Source organism: Lissotriton helveticus, chromosome 3_1 (genome assembly GCF_964261635.1).
Source record: "Lissotriton helveticus chromosome 3_1, aLisHel1.1, whole genome shotgun sequence".
In the NCBI taxonomy this organism is placed as follows: domain Eukaryota; kingdom Metazoa; phylum Chordata; class Amphibia; order Caudata; family Salamandridae; genus Lissotriton; species Lissotriton helveticus.
This window is the reverse complement of record NC_136061.1, coordinates 1167412565-1167434597: the sequence shown is the minus strand read 5'-3', so window position 1 is coordinate 1167434597 and position 22033 is coordinate 1167412565. Positions and strand designations below refer to the sequence as shown.

Below are 22033 nucleotides of genomic sequence, written 5' to 3'. Positions count from 1 at the left end.
CAATACGTCTGAGTTGTTAACTATGCGTATGGAACCTTTCATTTGATAGCCCATTAGATTGTTGGTGAAATTTGAAGAGAAGCAGGACCTCTTTATACAGAAAGAATCCTACCAAGAACTAATGTAATGGAAGTCCTGGAGACCTGAAAGAAGTCTCCAGGACGGACTTACTATCCCAGGTGATAAATACTCCATATCTCTGTAGGTTAACTCCACATCCTCCGGGAGGAAGATATATGGTATTGTATTGTAATTGCATTTATATAGAGCTTACTACCCCTGACGAGGCGTCAAAGAGATTTTTCGGCGAGTAGCACGCTACTCCTGGACCCATCGAATATTAGTGTTGAATTAGTATAGTGAAACATGCAAGTACATTTTAAGTGGTGGATAGGTTAGTCAGTTATTTGGAATGATAGCAGAAGGATAGATGAGGACAAAGGTTTGTATTTATATAGTGCTTGTTGACACACGCTATTCAGGAAGCCTGTAAAGGATTAGTGGTAAATTAATATGGTGAAATATGAAGTAATTTCAGTGGTGGATATTAGTCAGTTATTTGGAGTGAGAAGGATAGCGGAGGGATAAAAGGGGAAGAAAGATTTGCATTCATATAGCACTTGTTACCCCTGATGGGTGTTGAAGCGCTTTTCTGGCGAGTAGCACGCCACTCAGGAACCCATAAAGGATTAGTGTTGAAAATTAGTATTGTAAAATATAAAGTAATTTGAGTAGTGCATATGTTATTCAGTTATTTGGGTAGAGAAGGGTAGGTAGCGGGATAGAAGAGGGAAAGAGGTTTGTATTTATATAGCGCTTGCTAACCCTGATGGGTTTTGAAGCGCAAGTAGCACGCTACTCTGGAACCCATCAGGATTAGTGTTGAATTAGTATGGTGAAACCTGAGAGTAATTTTAGTGGTGGACATGTTAGTCAGTTATTTGGATTGAGAAGGTTTGGGGAGGGGTAGAAATGAAAAAGGTTTGCATTTATATAGCGCTTTTACACCTGATGGGGTGTTTGGACTCTTTATTGGTGAGTAGCACGCTACTCTGGAATCCAATAAAGGATTAGTGGTGAATTAGTATAGTTGAATATGGAATTTGAGAAGTGAACATATTAGTCTGTTCGTTTTGATTGAAAAGGATAGTGGAGGGATAAAAGAGTGAAGGATTTTTTTTCTTTAGTTCTTGGCAGTAAGAGAAGGCTTTTGGATGAGTAAAAAGGAGTTTTGGAGGGGAGGAGTCAGAGGGAAGAATTTAGAAAGGTTTGTTTTAGGGGATCGGTATAGTAAAAAGATGATGCAAGGAGGGGTAGAGTAGGAGAGAGTCTGGAAAGGGTTATTTTGGTTATCATAGTAGTGGTATGGGGTTTGGGATAAATGAAAGACTGGATGTAGAGGATATATTGCTAGATGTATAGGATGAGAGATAAGGTAGTGCATTGGAAGGAGTAGTAGAAATAAGTTTGTAATGAGTCAGAAGGTTGGGCTAGAAGATATATTGAGCGAAGTATAGGCTGAGAAATAGGATAGTGCATTGGAAATTCTAAATTAGAAGAAAGTGATAAATATATAGATCCATAAGTACATTAAAAGCATATAGATACATAAAGGAGGTAAGTATATGTAGATTAAAGATATTGATAGAGGCACAGTATGAGAAATAGGGTAGTGCATTGGATATGCTTTTTCAGGAGAAAAGTAACAGACACACAGATCCAAGTACATGGAAGGTACATAGATGCACAATGGAAGTATGTACATGTAGACCAAAGATGATTTTTATTTATTTATTTTTATTATTTTTTCTCTCCACAACATAATTATTTTACATGTGTATACAAAGTAATACTCAAAGATAGGTACATATCTATAGTGAAAACAAAAGCTTATATACAGAGGGATATGCTGAAATTTTATGTTTGCGTATGGTGCTTATGTGGGGAAGAGCCAAATCTTGAGTAGTTTTCTAAAGATAAGGTGGTTGTCGGTGGACCTTATGTTGGGGGATAAAGAATTCCATAGTTTGCTGCTTGAACAGAGAAGAATGTGCCACCCATGGTTTTTTTCTTGTATGGTGGGATTTTGAGGTGAAATGCTCCTTTGGAGCGGAGGTTCCTTTGTTGAATGTGTTTGGTGATTTTATTCCTGATTGAGTGGTCCCATTCCATGTATTGCTTTGTGAGTGATACAAAGCAGCTTGAACGTGGATCTTCTGGCAACCGGTAACCAATGCAGGGCTTTCAAGGCAGGGAAGATGTGGTCTCTTGGTTTGATATGCAAGTAGTACCCTGAGAACAAGTAATTACTCCCAGTCAGCATCTGGGTTTGTGAAAGTTTAAATAAAGCGTACCTCTCTGTGTATGTCTATGTTTGTGTAACAATAAAAATAAATAAATACTCTGAGGGCAACAGTGCAGTGGCCAAGTAACCTTTACCAGAAATTGGAGACTTTGCATCATTTGTTTCCCCACTATGGCACACCAGATAGGAAACAGGCTCATGCAAATCAGACTTGGTTCCCCTGCACTAGGAACAGTTCATCCCAAAAGGGCAGGTCGCTGAACCTGATTCGAGGTTGATTGTGTTAAGAGTGAACCTAGCCTTTCAGTTTGGGCTGGACTTAGCTGGACAGACCCTATTGGAGCAAAGCTGTGTCTCATTTGTGGATGACTTGTCCTTGTTTGGAGTGGTAAAGTTGGTATAAATCTTCCATGCACAGAAAACGCTTTCTAAAGCAATTGCCAGTAGCAGACTTTTGCAAGGATTTTATCCTTTACCTGGGTGCTTCGATGGGGAAAGAAACCTGTGCCCCTGCACACAATAGAAACCTAATTTGATAGTGAGGCACCACTAAGGATATAAATACATCTTCAAAAACTGAATTATCTGGGCTGTCTTTGCTCCAATCTTTGGATGTACCTCATTAAGAGTACTTATATTCGATGTAGTCTTTGCATCTCGTGCTAAGGAGTTAGATAATATGCCTTTACTTAGGTACAGTCCAAAAAATCATGATTTGTGGAACCTTCATTTGTCATATCCTTCACTTGTCATATGCATGGTGGAAGGGAGCCAGTGATGGTGTAGGAGAAAGAAAAGTAAACTTTTAAGTACCACATTTTGATTGTAGGGGACAAGAAAGGGGACTTTATGTGCGTCATAAGGTAGTAGGTAAGAAGATGGCAGAACTAAATGTATGCTAGTAACCTCCGACTATGGTTACTCTGAGAAAATGTTTTGCTTCCCTGTTGCTTCCAGGCAGATACTTTTAGAGCCTGATCGGTTTAACATGGAGCATTAGCAAATGTAAATACAATGTACAGGCCCTAAACTAAATGTGGCTTTTTCGTTTTTAATTTAGGTTTGCCGTGTAACTGTAATAATTCAAATTGCAGAAATATGTGAAATTTCAAGATGAGGTTTTGCAGTTTGAAGCTCCACTTGTCGTTTTTTCTCCATTGCTGTGTTTTTTAGACTATGTTAATATGCACATGTTTAAGATAAGCTATGCTAGTGCACACGTTATCTGTAAATAAACCTTTCTGCCGTGTAATAAGATAAAACTTCCCCGCCTGTTCACCTGTACACAACAAGACTGAATGTGGAGACCTCTTTGCAGCCAAAGCCTCTGGATACTAGGCTGACGTGATTGTATTTCATTAGAGGTTTTCTCTGATAGAATTATGAAAGTGGTAGCTCGGTTGCATCACAAAGTACTTTATCAGTTATTCGCAGCCTCTGAGGTCAGAACATTGTATGTTGTTTCAAGTAGAATTTATTGGGTCGTATTTTTTTACATGGCCCTTCCACATCAGCAAAAATCTTTTGTTTCCTCGCGGTTGCCCCTTCTTTTTAATTCAGTCATTTGCCTAGCTTCAGTCCTTTCACTGCGGGTAACCAATCGCTCATAGTTTACTTGAAATTCAAGGATTTCTTTCCCTTTTTAAAAAAAAAAGTTACTACTAAGTTTGGAGTCACTTGTTTAATTTAAAGTGTGCAGAAAAAGGCAAAGTAGATGACTACTGCCCCCCACCCCAAACCACCCCCACCCAACACCCCACATTTAGGAAATAAATAAGTTAAAGAAGTGCTTACAGTCAGTAGCTGGTTGTTGACAGTTATTTCCCCCCTTATGTTTTTTTTTGCAGAAGTCTATTAGTGTTTTCTTAATTGACAATGGAATCTTACATGATATATCTGTCCTGGCAAAAAGTTCGATTGACTTCTGTGGTGGAGAGCATGGTCAGAAATACTTGGACCAGGGGCCTCCTTGGTTGGACATGGAGGTTTGTGCTAGTTATGAATCACATTTTATTAATAAGCTACAGTCTCTAATTTTTAATAAAGATTACTTATGTAGTCATTAGATGGCACTTCATTTAAGTGGTTAGGTGGTGGAAAGAGTATATTGAACTACTCTAGCTACTCTTGTTATTTTGGTGCGGTGGCATCAGTTCATCCACATTTGTCCAGGAATTGCACATGTATTATGGATTAGAGAATGTCAGTAGTTTCAAGGAGAGAGGTATTCAGGACATGTTCGCTTTATAGTAGTCATATGTAACCAAATCTCAGTAGTCTTCTAGGATCTAACATCAGATTCCTTCACTTCACCAGCTTGTGGATTCTTCTGAACCCAGTCCTTTTCTTAGAGCCTTGTGATATTCTCAAGTGATTTCTCCCTTTATTTCTTAGAAACTCCTTTAAAAATGAGACATTCAGGTAGACTTAAGGGTGGTGAGTAAGTTAAACACTTACTGCTGATGTCTTTTGTGCACTGCAAGACCAAATCATTCCATACCACTTAATTGTGTAATTGTATCACTTTCTATTTTACAGCACGTAAAGATGACTAAACTGCAGTGTGAAACATTTTAAAAACGTTTTCAATTGGATGCATCCAAGGTGCCTCAGATACTGATGTTGTAGATTAAATCTTCTCCACTTGAAACATAGTTAGAGAGGGAGGGTCACGTGTTCCAGCCTACAGAGGCTCACATTTTCCAACATCCTACCTATCTCTTGATTCATGGGTGCCATCATGTGGGCTCTTCCTTTGTTGGCCATTTCCTGGATTGCTTCTCTATATCTGGAACTGGCTTGGTCACTCTTCACACACGATGAGTGGGATATCTAATTCTCAAACTTTGATCTCTGCCATGTCTCCAGTCAAAAATCAGAAATGACGCTCCCTTACTTCCTCTTCCGCTGCTCAATTCCAGTTGTCTACCTCTTGCCTTTGTTTTCCTTCAAGCCTTTTTCCCATGTCCCAAATTTCTCTTAAACTTATGTCCTCCCTCATCTGAGCACATTTTCCGTACCTCCTTTAAGGCCCGAATCTCCTTGGCCCATTGTACCATCTGCTCTTTCAAAAAGGGGAAGAGATTTATGTCTTTGGTCCTCTTATTTTCCCTATTTCTTTCCTAAAGTATGTGTCAGCATCTGTACAACTCTTGGTGAGTTATAACAAATGTACAATAACTGTACATTTTTAAACTTGTTCTAGGAGTTGAACTTGATCATGTTTGAATAGCAGTTGTTTTCTAGTGTGCCAAAAGACCCCACCAAGTGTCAACAGCCTTTATTGGAATTGAGCATGGCATGGAAGTCCAAGTGCTAGACCAATCAACACACACCAAAACCTACACATGATATGACTGTAGTCTGTTCTTTCCTCATGGACAATGAAGAAATGCCATGGGGTGTTCAAGACAGGAACATGGAATAAATTGGAAACCTAATCCTCTATCGCCCAATGGTCTGTGACTGTGGTTAACTTAGACTGAGTTTTAGTCTAACTCTTCTCCTAGATGTGTGGAGGTCTCAAGTAGATAGATGAACAAAGGGTTTGGCCAATATAAGTAGCACTTTAAGTTTGTATGTGGTTTTATGTTACTTTACCCCGAGTGTCTGTCTCGGTCCATTTCAGACTAGTCAATCCTCCTTCTCCTTTGTCGGCAGTAACCAAGTTTCTTATAGAGAAGTTCCTTGTAAATTCCTGGCTCTCATCTGCTCTTTACCAAGTTATTAACTTGATTATTTTTGTCTGCTCAATTATTGACTGTTTATAAAGCTGGTGTTGTTACTAAGTAAATGCTTTAACACTTTACATTTCATTCAACCTCGTTCTCTGCTCAATACTTTAAGAAGTAGGCCTTAGTTCTTGAATTAGGAGAGAGGCTCCTATCATGAACCAAGTCGCTGCAAACCTCCACTTTCAGTGAAAGTTTTTTTTATGTCCCTGAATTGTTTATTATTTAGATAGTAATTTTCTGTCCTATTGCAAAATCCCACACCTTGCATATTAACAATAATACCTCTGCTTTAGTGCTACATTTTCATAATGAGTTAATGTGGATTTAACTTCAGGGCATGTCCATATATCAGTCAATAACTAAAGAAAGTGAGAATGAAGATTACTATCCTAATAGCAAAGGTTCTCTTTTCACCCAGTGGGTATTCCACTTGCCAGCTCACCTTCCACCATCATTTGTTCAGTTCCAGGCAATGCCTCTGTCCATGTGTTGTCGGGTCTGTAGAAAGTGAGGTGCAGTGGATTGAATATCTCAGCTTTCTGTTCTTGGAGGTTCAGGAGTAAATTAGGTGCCCGCCCACTACTCATTTATGCAGATAGATTTAATTACTGGATTGACTAAATGGAATGAGTATTCAAAGAATTTTGTAATCAAAAGGTGTCTTTACTATTAAAGAAAACTGCCTTTCCTAAATTGGTTTATTGTTTCATTTTTATTTAATATGTCAAGAACTGAACCTTTTCTGAATACGGTTTCATAGTTTTCTAATTAAGTGGTTTTAATCTATATTATAAATGTCTGGGGAAATAATTCTTCAATTTATAGTTTCCCCATAATGCTGCAGATAAAATTACTATCCATTGACACTAATTGGAATATCTCTTTTCTGTAGGTCATCCCTTTATAAATCCGGACGGCACCCCAGTAGTGTACAATCCTCCCATGCCTCAGCAACTAGGTAGGACACAGTTGCCTGGACCTGTACAGCAGCAACCGCCTCCTCCACCACCTCAACAGCAGCAAACCGCTAATCACGTTATGACGCAGGTGCACATCTCCATATCTGTTATCCTTTTAAGCAATATGAATGTTTTCATTGAGCAGTTAGCTGAAGAAATGTTCCACATAGGCTAATTAAATTTCACAATCAAATTTGTATTTTGCACCGTTTATATTGAATGCCATCTAGATTGAAGATGGATAGCATTAGCTGATAATCTTAGTGTGGCTCTTTGCCCTTCTAAACTAGTTGGCCGTGTGACAATCTCTTCGTGCAGCATGAAGGTTTTTTTGTTGAACATGCTAGGTGGCACTACTTGTCCCTCTGCATGTCCATCCCTGTAGCACATCTGTGTTCCTTTCACACTCCACAGTTCCCTGTGTTCCACTATACATTCTTTCCACTTAATTATTTCGCCTGAGGCTAATTGTTTGTAGTGCGTTTCATTTTTGTTTTACTTCATTTAGCTGCTCGAGGTGCACCTGCTCCATATTCAGTGAAAAATAAACAAAAGAATTTTCTAAACTTATTTTCTTAACTTGCCACAGCATCCGACTAATACCTGATAATAACCGCCCACTCCAAGTTGGCCTGATGTAAAACAGCGATCTGGTCTTCTCCTACCCATTTTCCTTTGTTCCAAATTTAAACACTGCATTCCTGGCCAGACTTTCTGCTTGCTCTACATCGGCACGTAAAGGAGTCCTAAAGTTGTAGTAAATCAGAATTAGGGTCAGGTTACTATGTGTTGATGTGTCGAAGATCTGAAACTCATTACACTGATCAGAATGTGGTAATTAACTTATTTTTTTTTTAACGTAAAAAACCTGGCTTCACTAACATAGCAACCAAACCTGTTCAAGGGTTAAAAAGATCACACTGGTCTACAGGAGATCTACGCATCTCATGAGTAACTGTACTGCACTCACAGTTTTAATATTTAGAGTAAATGTTGTTTGCTTCCATGTCACTTTCTCAAAATAAGCTTTGAATGTAGTGTTTCCCCCCAATTGTTCACCACCAAACACTACCACTCAATCAGAATGTGTTTTTGGATTTGTCAAATGGTTTCATAACCACTAATTTACTACCACCATACTCTTTAGCCCTTCTCACTCAACCTTAAAAAAAAATCTTTCAGTCAAATAAGCTGTAGCCTTTGCCTATTGAGCAAATTGTCAACTTCATACATGGGACCTGTGCAGTCTCACTTTTTGTATTCTTTGCTATATCTGTTTAAATTGGTCCATCAATGTCATCATTCTACTTTCCCACATCTTGTTTTTTTAAATATAGTTAAGGCTTACGAGTTGTACTCTTTTGGGTCCTTTGGTGCTCACTCTAGCACCAAGAAATTGTTAGGTGAACGTGTACTTAAAGTAATTAGTAACATATATAACATTGTCTGTCCAGCCTGATAATGTTTTATACTACTAAATAAGATAAAAAAATTGGATCTAAGAGTGAAGAAAATTAACCTTTGTGGTGACTTGGGAATTCTTAGACCCTAAACATTTTAGCATTACCAACATTCACTTTCGATCCTCTCCTCAGGGACTGCACCAATATTTCGAAATTATTGGTGATGGAGATAGTATGCCAAGAAAAAGTGATACTAGCCACAAAGGTCTGTGGCACTGGCAGTTAAAATTTTTCAAATAAAACCACCTTTGAAACCTTGAATGGTCATACCACACGTTTGCTATATGAATATGGGAGAGAGCCTGTGGTTTACGTATATTTGACCTGCCTTTTAAAATAAATTTTCCTTTACATAGTGATTCATAGTAAGTAAAAAAATCATTCATAAAACATTTCTTCATGCAAATTGACATGGAAATCATAGATTTGAGTAGTGTTGCTTTGAAATGCCATGATGTGCCATACATTAGTAAAAGTTTTTTTGTCAATTATTTTGAGTTCATTTTTTACACTCTTCACTTTGTGTTCAGTCTTTAACCGTAACTTTAGTTGAAACTTGTTATCCCATATTAAATGTTTCGTTACAGAACTGTCATACACTGTATGAATGCCATTACCTTTTCAAAAACTGCTACGCACTCCCTCTACTTTTTGGCATTGTACTGAACCTTGTGTAAGATTTACAAAGTTTTAGAATATCTTTATTTCTACTCTGGAACATAACGCCTGTGTGAATGCAAGATACTCTTAAATTCTTACTTGAGTATGAATCTTATTTGAAATTTTCTGACTCGTGTATCCTTTTTCTTTTGATATTAACATGTCTGTCAAACTGTTACTTCTTCAGCCTATTCGGCCTTTGCAGTCTTCTTCGCAGTCTGTTCAATACTCTACAGTCTCTTATCCACCCCCGCTCCTGCCAGTCTCACCTACCCAGCAGTATACTGTGGTACTATATTTTCTCCTCACATCCAATATTATTGTTTGTGCATGAGCGAATGTCGTGCAGTTATTCCTCTTCTCCCCTGTTTCTGTGTTTGATCTATGTATTTGTATCTATTGTCTGTTCCAAAAACCAACCAAAGAAAATGAATTTAATCATATGTGGATGGGGTTACTCGTATACTCTGGGAAATATAGTTACAACAATACTTGCTGACTCTAAACTACTGGAGAAGTTAAATTAATCTCTTGGTTTTGAACTCACACGAGCAACCCAAGCAGTCCTGGATACCTGGTCTGACTGTGTTCAGATGTTTTTTAAAGTTCAATTTTTTTGATAGAATACTCTAAACACATTCACTTTTTAAACTTATATTATCCAGTCGCTGTACTATTTGAATGTTCTGTTTTGAAAGTATGATCCATATTGGAATCAACAAGACTGCTTTTGTCAATAGTCTGTTTTTCATGAACAAGAACTTTTGCATTTCAGCCCAAACTGTACTGCTTGCAATAAGTCCGTCGCATTCTGTGAGTGTGTTAATCTGTTGTAGTCTGTTTTGAGACAGGTGTTTACCAGTAAAATCACCTTGTTTTTTAGGTCGAGGACTCCGTCGCACTGCTGTAAGCAGTGTGGGCGGAGCCCGAAGATTTAATGTTTCTTAGAGGGGGCTTGGAACCCGCCCCTCTTCTCCATTGGCTGACCTAGTAAATGCTGGCCAGACATTGGAGGAGAGGGGCGTCACTCGATTCAAGCCCCGTCTTTTTCGGATTCGGGGGCGTTTTTTTAAGCTTCTTTCTTGTTTTCTTTCTCTCCTCTTCCCATTGGCTGGAATGTTACCTTCCAGCCAATGGGATGAGGAGAGAACGAAAACACGCCCCTCAATCCGAAAAATGACCGTGCTTTCTCCGAGGCATTTCTGCTTTGCCTCTGAGAAAGATGGTGGTGCTTCAGCCCCTTCCCGTGCCCGCCCCCGTTTCAGCCGACCCTGTCATCAGAGGCTTGTAATCTGTAGTGAATCTCTGCTCTTCCAGGTCATTTGTCCCGTTTTTGCCACTTCAAAACCTGTCAGTGTTTGCATTCCGTAGGAAGCCTGGAGCAGGTAACGAGCTCGTGAATTGTTAGTGATCCTGGGACGGTGGCCGCTTTGTCTCCCCTAGTTCTCGCGGGATGCTGCATTCCTCCGTCTGTAATGCGAGCCCCCAGGCCTCTCGCCCGGGGGCTCCTGCCCGGGGGCTCCTGCCTGCAGCACTAGGAGGCACACTGGAGCAGCTTGAGAGGGATGATGAAGAGGTCTTACATCCTCGCATGGACAGTACACCGGAATGCGCAGAGCCTCAGATGAGAGAAGCTGTGCTCCATAGGAAGGCACGGGGCTTGTCTGGGCTGTGTATACACAGAGGCACAGCAGGTGTCGGTGCTCAGCTAGATGTATGGGGGATTTATATGCGCAGGAACGACAGACGTGACGAACCATTATCGTCCGTAAAGACCTTAATATCTGATGTGCTATTCAGGGCACAGTTGCAGCGGGCGTTGCTGGGACGGGGACTGGAAAACCACGTCCCAGCACCCGTCTCCAGCGTGTTCAGACCCAATCACAGCACAAACCTGGGTTCTGTAAATCTTACAGGCTAAGGCCACGTCTTTCGTGCACGTCAACTACGGGTGCATGTTCGTAAGTGAAGAAAAGTGGGGTTGCTTTATGAATTCATGTAAAGTATGGAGAGCCAATGGGCAGATTAAGCCACAGGGGGTACCAGAAAAGGCACAACATGTGTTCCGTACACGCCTGTTTAACGAAAAATCGCACAGCCCTTACTAGCTTCGATGTCAAGTTTAGAAAAACACATGCACGGCCTGAAATGGACACAAATGCGACCTCACGCGAGTGTACCGACAAGCATACACTATTGCATCCTACGTTTGTCCTAAATCGCTCCATTCTACTGCCAGCTGGACCTGGGTATACACGCCTGTAGACCTCAGGCGACACCTACAGCCGCACTATTTTAGGCAAAAGCTATCAACTGTATAATTCGAATAAGCGTGACCCTTCATCAAAAGTTGGCAGCGTGTATCCGCCAACTTGGTTTTCTGCTCTATTCTATGTTGTTTCCGTATTGATGCGTGCTCATACCATAGTTCTCTGTTCCCACTATTATGTTTTATCCTAGCTGGTGTGTGTCTCCTCGAATTGCGTAAATTAATATGCGTTTCGTTCTTTTACACTAAGAAACGGCTCAGTAGAAGTATTAAAACACAAAATATAAACAGTGCTATCTATACACGTGCTCGCGGCACACCTGGAGCAGCGGCCATCAGGTGCTGTCAGTAGGCGACGCTTAGCCCCGGTCTGCAGAACAGGACCTTGTACTATAATAACACCAGAGGTAGCTGAAAGCCCAATAAAGAACGTCTCGGGAAGCAAATAATGAGACATTTCTATCACAAATAATAATCTGCTTACACCACTTGATTGTGACACTTCAGCCGTTCAAGCCGAGTGACAACAACAAAATAAAACAAGGAGACTTCGAACCTCGAACACAGATCACCTTCACCATTTTTTTAAATGCTCGTTTTTATTAGTTTTATCGAATGCTAAATACATAGCGCACTTCCTGTCTATAGGCGCCTTTTCATGAACTGGCGATTACTTTATTTATTTCAAGTAACTAAAACAAATTGTATGTGATTTATAAAGTAAGCAAAAAAATATAAACAGTATGGTTATGCAAAGGGACTACTGAATAAAAAAGGGGATCGTTTAAAAGAGAAGCAATTACGTTTCTTGGACACTGTAATTCTCTATATGGCTTGCAGAAGCTCCTCGTAGTCATTGGCTCTGCTTCTAAGCACTGTACTGCAGCCGAGTACTCGGGTGCATGTTGAACAGAGCCTGTGCACACAACGTTCCTGGGCGCTGTCCTGCAGAACTGCGTGTTTCTTCGCTGTCCACACTCTCCTTTGCGGACCATCTTGTCTCCTAAGTGGTGCACAGTGGCACGGATGACAAGTTACACAATGGACTGAGCCGTCCCACACGGTGAGACTGGTCGCTATTTCTGCAGAGCTGCAGGCTTCAGAACTGAGCTGTGCGGACCGCTGTCCGTCCTGGTTTGCTTCTAAACGCTGTACAGTTTGACAGGTGTACCTAAGCGCACTGTGCACAGGTGCCTGTGGGAGTGATTGCTGTAGCTTTTTGAGCATGTCTCCTCCTCACAGCGCACCCGGAACTCAGAATATTTAGTGAGTGGCTAGAGGGAGAGCGAGTCGCTTACCTCCCCGTACAGAAGGAAGAGAGAAGAAAAGGTAAGACCAGCACGGGGACGTCTGATAAAACCCCGGCCCCCTCCTCCACCTCCCAGCTGAACCGCCCGGTCAATGCTAGCTCCCTGGCAGGTGGTCTTGGCCATGGAAAACGTCCGGCCTGGAAGGACCCCACCCGCAGCCACTCGAGGTGCGAACATCTGCATATGAAGGGCTCGAGGAAATGGCCCCTGAGCGCGGGGTGTCAGAGTCCTGGGGGTGGAGGGACTGGGAAAGGATAACAAAAACAGACCCCCTGCGCCGGGCCTTTGAGAGTAGAGAGCACCGCCATGGGCTTTAATTACAGACCATAGCACAGGAAGAGGACCCCGGGATTGATGGGGGGGGGGCATTTACAGGGGGGCCAAGGCCGAACGTTTCTCGCATCCCTGGGTGGGGCTTTGCTGGGCGGATTATAAGGGCCTGCATTAAGGTCACGAGCATTTAGAAGTGTCTCCCACAATAGGCTGTTTGTGTTCAGTGGAAAACAATAATAAACACAAGCGCTTAAGTTCAGTTTTGCCGTTAAAGCAGTGCTTTAAATGGGCCGGTACTCACCGGTACTGAGTACCGGCACTTCCTAAATTTATCACTTTGAGTACCGACACTTCTCTACTGCCCGAGGAGAGTACCGGTACTCATGAAAAGGTCTGCTCGTGGCTGTGCTTGTGGGCCGGAGTGGGACATATGCAAACAATGTTGTGTGATATGCACTCCTTTCTTAAACACTTTTTATCCTTTTAAATTCCACTTAGAACTGGTGCTGACCCATATCTTGACTAGCCCCTAGTCAAGTTGGTACAAAATAGAAACAAATCACAGGAACCTGTGTTATGGGAAGCACTATTCACTTATTCACTAAACGTGATAACCTTTTCGTTCTTATTCTTCATGCAATGTCAATCAAATCTTAATCTTATATTTCAACCAAAGTTCATATAAAGTGCTCGCAGTCTTGTGCGTCAGACTGCTGCTGTAGCCATCACAAAAAGAACATACACAACATAAAAATGAAAAGATTCTCATCAAAGCTCTGGTCGCATTTCTTTTCTTCAAGATTGCTTTTATTCTTCTTATTTGTCAGAAGATAAATTGTTTGAGATTCTTCAAACACTTCTTCATCATTAAACACGTGAAGTCATATCCCAATGCATTTCGGTATGCACCTTCATCAGGGGAATACACTACAAGTAACAAAACATTCAATCATATAAAGACCAAAACTATTTAACAATTTACAATCATATGTCATCTGTTGGATTTTAAATATTTCTCAGAAACCAGTCAATCTTCTACTGTGCACAATCTGTCCTGTGAGTAATTGCCCATCATGCTCGCAAAAGTTCACCAAAAACAAGTCCTATAACCTTATAATCCAAACCGGAAAAACTGAAAAAGTGTGAAAATGTGAACACACCCATGCAAACTGCCCCTATTCCTGCCCGCATGCGTGCACAAAAGCCAAGGCATGCCCATCATAAATCTTTCCTTAATATGCAGGAACACGTCTGTGCTCTCTTACCTTCATAAGCTACAATAAAGTAAACACTGGTCAATGTCCATGGTCTCCTTATCCTAAAACAACATGTTAACCGAACACTTAATTGCCTGTTTTTAAAGTGCAATCACTGGCTCATGCATAGGGTTTCTAGACGCTACTTACTATTTCTTACTGATTCCACTGTTCCTCACGTGAAACCGCTGTTGTAGTATCTATGCGTCTGTGGATTAACCAAAAGGAAACCTCCTTAATATTGCCGTACGTTTAAAAATGTTTCTCAAAATAGTCCTGAAGTGCTCTTCTAGATACACGTAGTGTCCTACCTTGTCTCTACTTCCAAACGCTCCGTGTGATTCCAACCGCGACCTGACACTGCTACTCTATCGGTAAACGTGCTCCTTGCCGAGTGCCGGTATATGGCGTGTGACGTCAAGGTGACATAAAAAACGGACTACTGACTATTCTAACCCTATCCAAAATGGCGGGCGTATGTTAGTAAACACACGAGTAAACGCTCAACCTAAACTTAGAAGGCAAATGTCAAATTAATACAGAAAAAAGCAAGATGTTATAAACTACTCCTCAAAAAGGGTATTTTAGTGGCGGCCTAAAATAATAGTGAGATTTTGGGAGCATGAGTGCAAATACCAAAGTCGGCAATATACATTAAAATACAGTGCACATGGTAATCAAAAATATAAACAATTATGGAAAGTTGTTATAAAAAGCACATCATTTCAATCTTATCATTGAGCCCATAGGGGGTCAGCGTCCTAAGGGACTTTATCCAATAGGTTTCCCTCTGAGCCAACAGTCTACCTGTGTCAACATGTGGTTTTTCCACCAATCTCTCTAACACTGTGAATTTCAGTTGAGGTATTGTATGCCCTCTTTCATGCCAATGTACAGCCAAACATGACTTCATGTTCTTTGTTCGAATCATACTCTTATGTTCGGTCATTCGAACTTTCACCTTTCTTGTGGTGCGTCCAACGTATACAAGTCCACATGGACATTTTATCGCATAGACTAGAAAACTTGAATTACAATCCGACGTGTGTCTCAGAGTTATGTGTTTGCCTGTTTGAGGATGAGCAAATGAATTTCCTACTAATACATTGCCACAATGGCCACAGTTATAACACTTCATCATCCCTTTCTGGCCCAAGGCTGTACTTTCGAGTCTACGACCTTTCAATACCTCCTTGATATTTCTTGATCTAGAATGGGCAAATAGAGGTTTGTCTATGAATACCTGTTGGAAATCTGGCTCTTGCTCGATTATTTCCCATCGTTTCCTTATGCATCTTTTTATCGCCGCTGCGGCTGTCGAGAATTTAAGTACAAAAACCTCCCTCCTGTTTTTGCTCCTTGATTTTTTCTCCAACAGGGATAATCTGGGCATAGCTTTTACTCTGTTCTCGGCTTGATCTAAAACTGTGTCTGGGTACCCCCTTGCTTCGTATTCTCCCCGCATTCTCTTGATAGTTTCCAGTCCTTGTGTCTCATTTGAACAAATCCTCCTTGCTCTGATAAATTGTGACAGTGGTAAGTGTCTTTTGAGTGAGTCTGCGTGAAAACTGTCAAAATGTAAAGCATTGTTTCTGTCTGTTGCCTTTTTGAATACGCTTGTCACAAGTGTGTTCTTCTCTTTAACAATCAAGATGTCAAGATAGTTTATTTGCTCTGCACTGACAGTATATGTGAATTTTATAGAGGCATGACAATTATTTAACTCCTGAAGCTGTGTTCTTAGTATTTAGAAAACCAACTGAAAACACCTCCGAAGAAAGCTTGGCCACAGACCAAGATACCTTGCCTACACGCCCTTCTGTAGAGACAACAACACAGGGTGCATGTGCAGAGAGTGTAACAAGCGATCAGAGCAGACAGCCTTTTTTAGAAGGGGTTCACAGTTCCAACCACCCTCCGGACGCACAGGCACAACACACAATAGACAAAACAAGTGAACAAGGAGGGGACAAGGTAAAAAAACAGGATTTAAGACGAAACCCGAAGAGGAACTGATTATGAACATCTCAGACACTGCATTAACATCCACACAGACATCAGTTTTGTGCAAAGGCATGTCATTTGTACCAACTTATCATAGCAACGATCTTGAGACTGAAGTTTCTTTTTTTAAGTTTATGAGGAAGCTGAGACTGAGATGGTTTTTTCATCAGATCAACACAGATAATTCTGAACCCACGGTAGACACCACAATGACTAAAGTGTTTAAACCTAAAAGCACATTCATGTCACCCATGACGCACAAAGCTCTAGACCTTTTTGAAACACTGGTAAAAAAGGATTTTTCAGAGATTAAACACCATGGAAACATGAGAAGAAATTTGACTAAATAAGAGACCTTGGCACTTAATGAATTGGCCTCCAATGAGACCATAACCATAGTATCAGCAGACAAAGGCGGAGCACTGGTGGTGCTCAATTCCGCCTACTATCATCAAAAGGTAGAGCAACATGTGAAGGACACCAACACCTACTTACAGTTAGAGACGGACCCCACTCTGGAGTTCCAGAGGATTCTATCAGACATCTTGAGTAAAGCCATTGAGTTAGGCAGGATTGACGAGCAAACAAGCAGATATCTGACCACAGAATATCCCAATAGGCCACATATATATATGTTGCCGAAGATGCACAAAGACCCGAATGATCCACCGTTCCGACCCATTGTGGCGGGATGTGGGTCATTACATGAACCACTGGGGAGATACTTAGATCATTATATGCAACCGTTGGTGCAACAATGGTCGACTTTTGTGCAAGACACTACGGACTGTCTACGGAAACTACAGAAAGTACCTATTCATGAGAATGAGGAATTGTGGTTGTGCACGGTTGATGTTTCGGCCCTGTACACCTCAATCCCACATATGGAAGGTCTTGAGGCAGCAGAGTGGATGCTATTGAAGCATGATTATGAGGAGAGCCATAATATTTTTCTCCTTGAACTTCTTCAATTTTGTTTGTATCATGGCTATTTTCAATGGCAAGACTGTTTTTTCCTACAGAAGACGGGCACCTCTATGGGGTTTACTGGGGCACCTACTTATGCTAATATGTTCATGTCCAGATTTGAAGATCAACATATACTACAGAAAGAGATATGGCAAACTCATTTGGCACTATACCTAAGGTATATCGATGATATACTGATGGTGTGGAGAGGGTCAGAGGAAATACTAAGAACACAGCTTCAGGAGTTAAATAATTGTCATGCCTCTATAAAATTCACATATACTGTCAGTGCAGAGCAAATAAACTATCTTGACATCTTGATTGTTAAAGAGAAGAACACACTTGTGACAAGCGTATTCAAAAAGGCAACAGACAGAAACAATGCTTTACATTTTGACAGTTTTCACGCAGACTCACTCAAAAGACACTTACCACTGTCACAATTTATCAGAGCAAGGAGGATTTGTTCAAATGAGACACAAGGACTGGAAACTATCAAGAGAATGCGGGGAGAATACGAAGCAAGGGGGTACCCAGACACAGTTTTAGATCAAGCCGAGAACAGAGTAAAAGCTATGCCCAGATTATCCCTGTTGGAGAAAAAATCAAGGAGCAAAAACAGGAGGGAGGTTTTTGTACTTAAATTCTCGACAGCCGCAGCGGCGATAAAAAGATGCATAAGGAAACGATGGGAAATAATCGAGCAAGAGCCAGATTTCCAACAGGTATTCATAGACAAACCTCTATTTGCCCATTCTAGATCAAGAAATATCAAGGAGGTATTGAAAGGTCGTAGACTCGAAAGTACAGCCTTGGGCCAGAAAGGGATGATGAAGTGTTATAACTGTGGCCATTGTGGCAATGTATTAGTAGGAAATTCATTTGCTCATCCTCAAACAGGCAAACACATAACTCTGAGACACACGTCGGATTGTAATTCAAGTTTTCTAGTCTATGCGATAAAATGTCCATGTGGACTTGTATACGTTGGACGCACCACAAGAAAGGTGAAAGTTCGAATGACCGAACATAAGAGTATGATTCGAACAAAGAACATGAAGTCATGTTTGGCTGTACATTGGCATGAAAGAGGGCATACAATACCTCAACTGAAATTCACAGTGTTAGAGAGATTGGTGGAAAAACCACATGTTGACACAGGTAGACTGTTGGCTCAGAGGGAAACCTATTGGATAAAGTCCCTTAGGACGCTGACCCCCTATGGGCTCAATGATAAGATTGAAATGATGTGCTTTTTATAACAACTTTCCATAATTGTTTATATTTTTGATTACCATGTGCACTGTATTTTAATGTATATTGCCGACTTTGTTATTTGCACTCATGCTCCCAAAATCTCACTATTATTTTAGGCCGCCACTAAAATACCCTTTTTGAGGAGTAGTTTATAACATCTTGCTTTTTTCTGTATTAATTTGACATTTGCCTTCTAAGTTTAGGTTGAGCGTTTACTCGTGTGTTTACTAACATACGCCCGCCATTTTGGATAGGGTTAGAATAGTCAGTAGTCCGTTTTTTATGTCACCTTGACGTCACACGCCATATACCGGCACTCGGCAAGGAGCACGTTTACCGATAGAGTAGCAGTGTCAGGTCGCGGTTGGAATCACACGGAGCGTTTGGAAGTAGAGACAAGGTAGGACACTACGTGTATCTAGAAGAGCACTTCAGGACTATTTTGAGAAACATTTTTAAACGTACGGCAATATTAAGGAGGTTTCCTTTTGGTTAATCCACAGACGCATAGATACTACAACAGCGGTTTCACGTGAGGAACAGTGGAATCAGTAAGAAATAGTAAGTAGCGTCTAGAAACCCTATGCATGAGCCAGTGATTGCACTTTAAAAACAGGCAATTAAGTGTTCGGTTAACATGTTGTTTTAGGATAAGGAGACCATGGACATTGACCAGTGTTTACTTTATTGTAGCTTATGAAGGTAAGAGAGCACAGACGTGTTCCTGCATATTAAGGAAAGATTTATGATGGGCATGCCTTGGCTTTTGTGCACGCATGCGGGCAGGAATAGGGGCAGTTTGCATGGGTGTGTTCACATTTTCACACTTTTTCAGTTTTTCCGGTTTGGATTATAAGGTTATAGGACTTGTTTTTGGTGAACTTTTGCGAGCATGATGGGCAATTACTCACAGGACAGATTGTGCACAGTAGAAGATTGACTGGTTTCTGAGAAATATTTAAAATCCAACAGATGACATATGATTGTAAATTGTTAAATAGTTTTGGTCTTTATATGATTGAATGTTTTGTTACTTGTAGTGTATTCCCCTGATGAAGGTGCATACCGAAATGCATTGGGATATGACTTCACGTGTTTAATGATGAAGAAGTGTTTGAAGAATCTCAAACAATTTATCTTCTGACAAATAAGAAGAATAAAAGCAATCTTGAAGAAAAGAAATGCGACCAGAGCTTTGATGAGAATCTTTTCATTTTTATGTTGTGTATGTTCTTTTTGTGATGGCTACAGCAGCAGTCTGACGCACAAGACTGCGAGCACTTTATATGAACTTTGGTTGAAATATAAGATTAAGATTTGATTGATATTGCATGAAGAATAAGAACGAAAAGGTTATCACGTTTAGTGAATAAGTGAATAGTGCTTCCCATAACACAGGTTCCTGTGATTTGTTTCCGGAGTGGGACATGTCACTGGCAGCCGAGTCGCCGCTTCTGCAGCCCCCTCCCGCCCATCAGAGCCCCAGCTGAGCTATTCAGCAGGGCTCTTTTAAATAATGTCCGATGCTCGCCGTCATGCTGTGCTTGACAGAGATGGGTGGAGATTCATTTTACCTGCTAGTGTGCGCGCGTGTGCTTTTCAAAGCGCAGCACTTCAGGTAGTGAAAGAAAGTCAGTGCAGGGTAAACGGCGGCGGAATTTCACACGTCCTTTCTCTTGATGTGAGTGTTAATGCCCTGTCTGGGCATTAACCCTACAGTTAGATTGACGCTCCAGGGGCCTCTTCGATCGCATTGTCTATGGGATCGAAGAGGCCCCTGGAGCGCTAATCTAACTGTTTTCTGCACTGAGGCGCCCACCTTCCTAACGCCAAATGCCTCAAGGTCTGTTTCTTATATGCCCAGGCTGTAGCAGGATGTTGCCTTTCCTGCCAGCCAGCCGGCCCCAGTGCACCCATGAAATTCCCCTGATGCATGGAGTTGGAATTTAATGTGCAAAATAAAGGCTACGCCCTGGTTAAAACACCACAAGTGCTTTTCTTTCCTGAGAGCCCGCTGGTGCCTGTTGGTGGATGGCGACTTGCACGTTGTGCTCCTCGCACTATATTTATACTGTGTGAGGAAGAGCTGGCAGCGAAAGACTGCCTCCTTCCTAAAGAAATGTAAATGTGGTGAATAAGTTAATTAGCAAAGCTAAAGGTCTCCTGGAGGACACTGTATGGCTTTGGTTTGGAATGGAAACGGTTACAAAAGGCTTACACTAGTTTCCAACCATGTTTGGTAATGTGTTTGTGTTCTGGATTTTACGCGACACAGAGCATTTACCATATCAGCAGAAGAGTACTCTAACACTAGGATACTTGCAACCTGCAGAGGGTCCGGGTTCAGCACCTGCACACCTCCTCCTGACCTCTGCCCCAGACTCACCATGCCATTGTGAGTCTCATGGTGGGAGCAGAGGGCACAGGCAGACTCCCTGAGGAAGATACAGGCCAGAGATCCCCGCGGTGCCAGCCAGCAGCTCCTTGGTGGATCGTTCTGACAGCTCTAAAGAGATCATTTAATATTCTCCTGCTGCTGACATTTAAAATGTTTGTTACGAAAATTATTATGGGGCTCCAGCACGGCAGGGGGCCTTGCAAATGGGCACACTAGAGTCTGGGCTTAATATGCACTACGTTTTGTCTAAACTAGCAGTTTTGGCAATCCCCTGGCAGTGGCAATTAAAAAACCCATATTGAAGAGTATAACATGGCTTTTAACATACCGAAATCTTTTGTGTGTCTGCTTATGTTTGTCTGTTTGCCTGCATTTGTAAGCCTGTTTTTTTAAAGCAAAAAAAGTGAGAGAGAAAGAATTAAGAAACTCTCAGGAGTAATTTTAAAGAAAATGGGTGGCCCTTTGTGTGTACATGTCTGCTCGGCGACAAAGGTTCATAAATAACAGTAGGGAGGGTTGGTGAGTGAGTGAGTGGATGGGTGGATGAGTGAGCCAGGGTGGATGTGCAGATGAATGGATGGATGGATGAGTGAATGGATGGGTGAAAGAGGGTGGATGATTGGATATAAGGGCCGATGATGGGTGGGTAAGTTAAATATTGGATGGATGAATGAAAGGTAGAGAGGATGGATGAAAGGGGGGATAATGGATGAGTGAAAGGAGGGATTGGTTGAAAGGGTGGATGGAATGAAAGGGCGGATGGTATTAAGGAGTGAAAGGGTTGATGGATAGATGAGCGAAAGGATTGATGGATGAGTGAAAAGGTGGATAAAGAGATGGATGAGTGAAAAGATTAATGGATAGGTTTAGGGAAGGATGGATAGGTTTGGATATGAAAGGTGGACAGACGGAATGGTGAAAATCAACTGAATGATGGATGAAAAACTGAATAGACAACAGAATGTAAATGGTGAACATCAGCAGGTAAATGGTTGGATGAAAGGATGAATGGATAGATGGATGGAAGAGACAAGAGATATGTTCTGGGGAGGGTCATGATGATTTGCTTGGTGCCATAAGAGCTTTGGTTCGAAGTGGGGATATTTTCAGTTTCTTCCTACTCACTTGCTCAAAAATATATAGTATTGTGCTAAACAACAGCAATTGACAGTATGG

The 22033-nt window shown here is 41.3% G+C and overlaps 1 protein-coding gene across 11 annotated transcripts in view; it reads left to right on the top strand.

Moving 5' to 3' along the window:
- The window catches only part of R3HDM1 (R3H domain containing 1), a 536983-nt gene that overhangs the window by 282422 nt on the left and 232528 nt on the right, over positions 1-22033 (top strand). For 7 of the 11 annotated variants that reach the window (XM_078681797.1, XM_078681794.1, XM_078681795.1 and 4 more), the window contains 2 exons: positions 6932-7086; positions 9309-9410. In XM_078681797.1, coding sequence (XP_078537923.1) covers positions 6932-7086; positions 9309-9410 — 257 coding nt within the window. The remainder of the gene's footprint in view (positions 1-6931; positions 7087-9308; positions 9411-22033) is intronic. The other 4 variants (XM_078681804.1, XM_078681802.1, XM_078681800.1 and 1 more) reach the window with 1 other exon arrangement.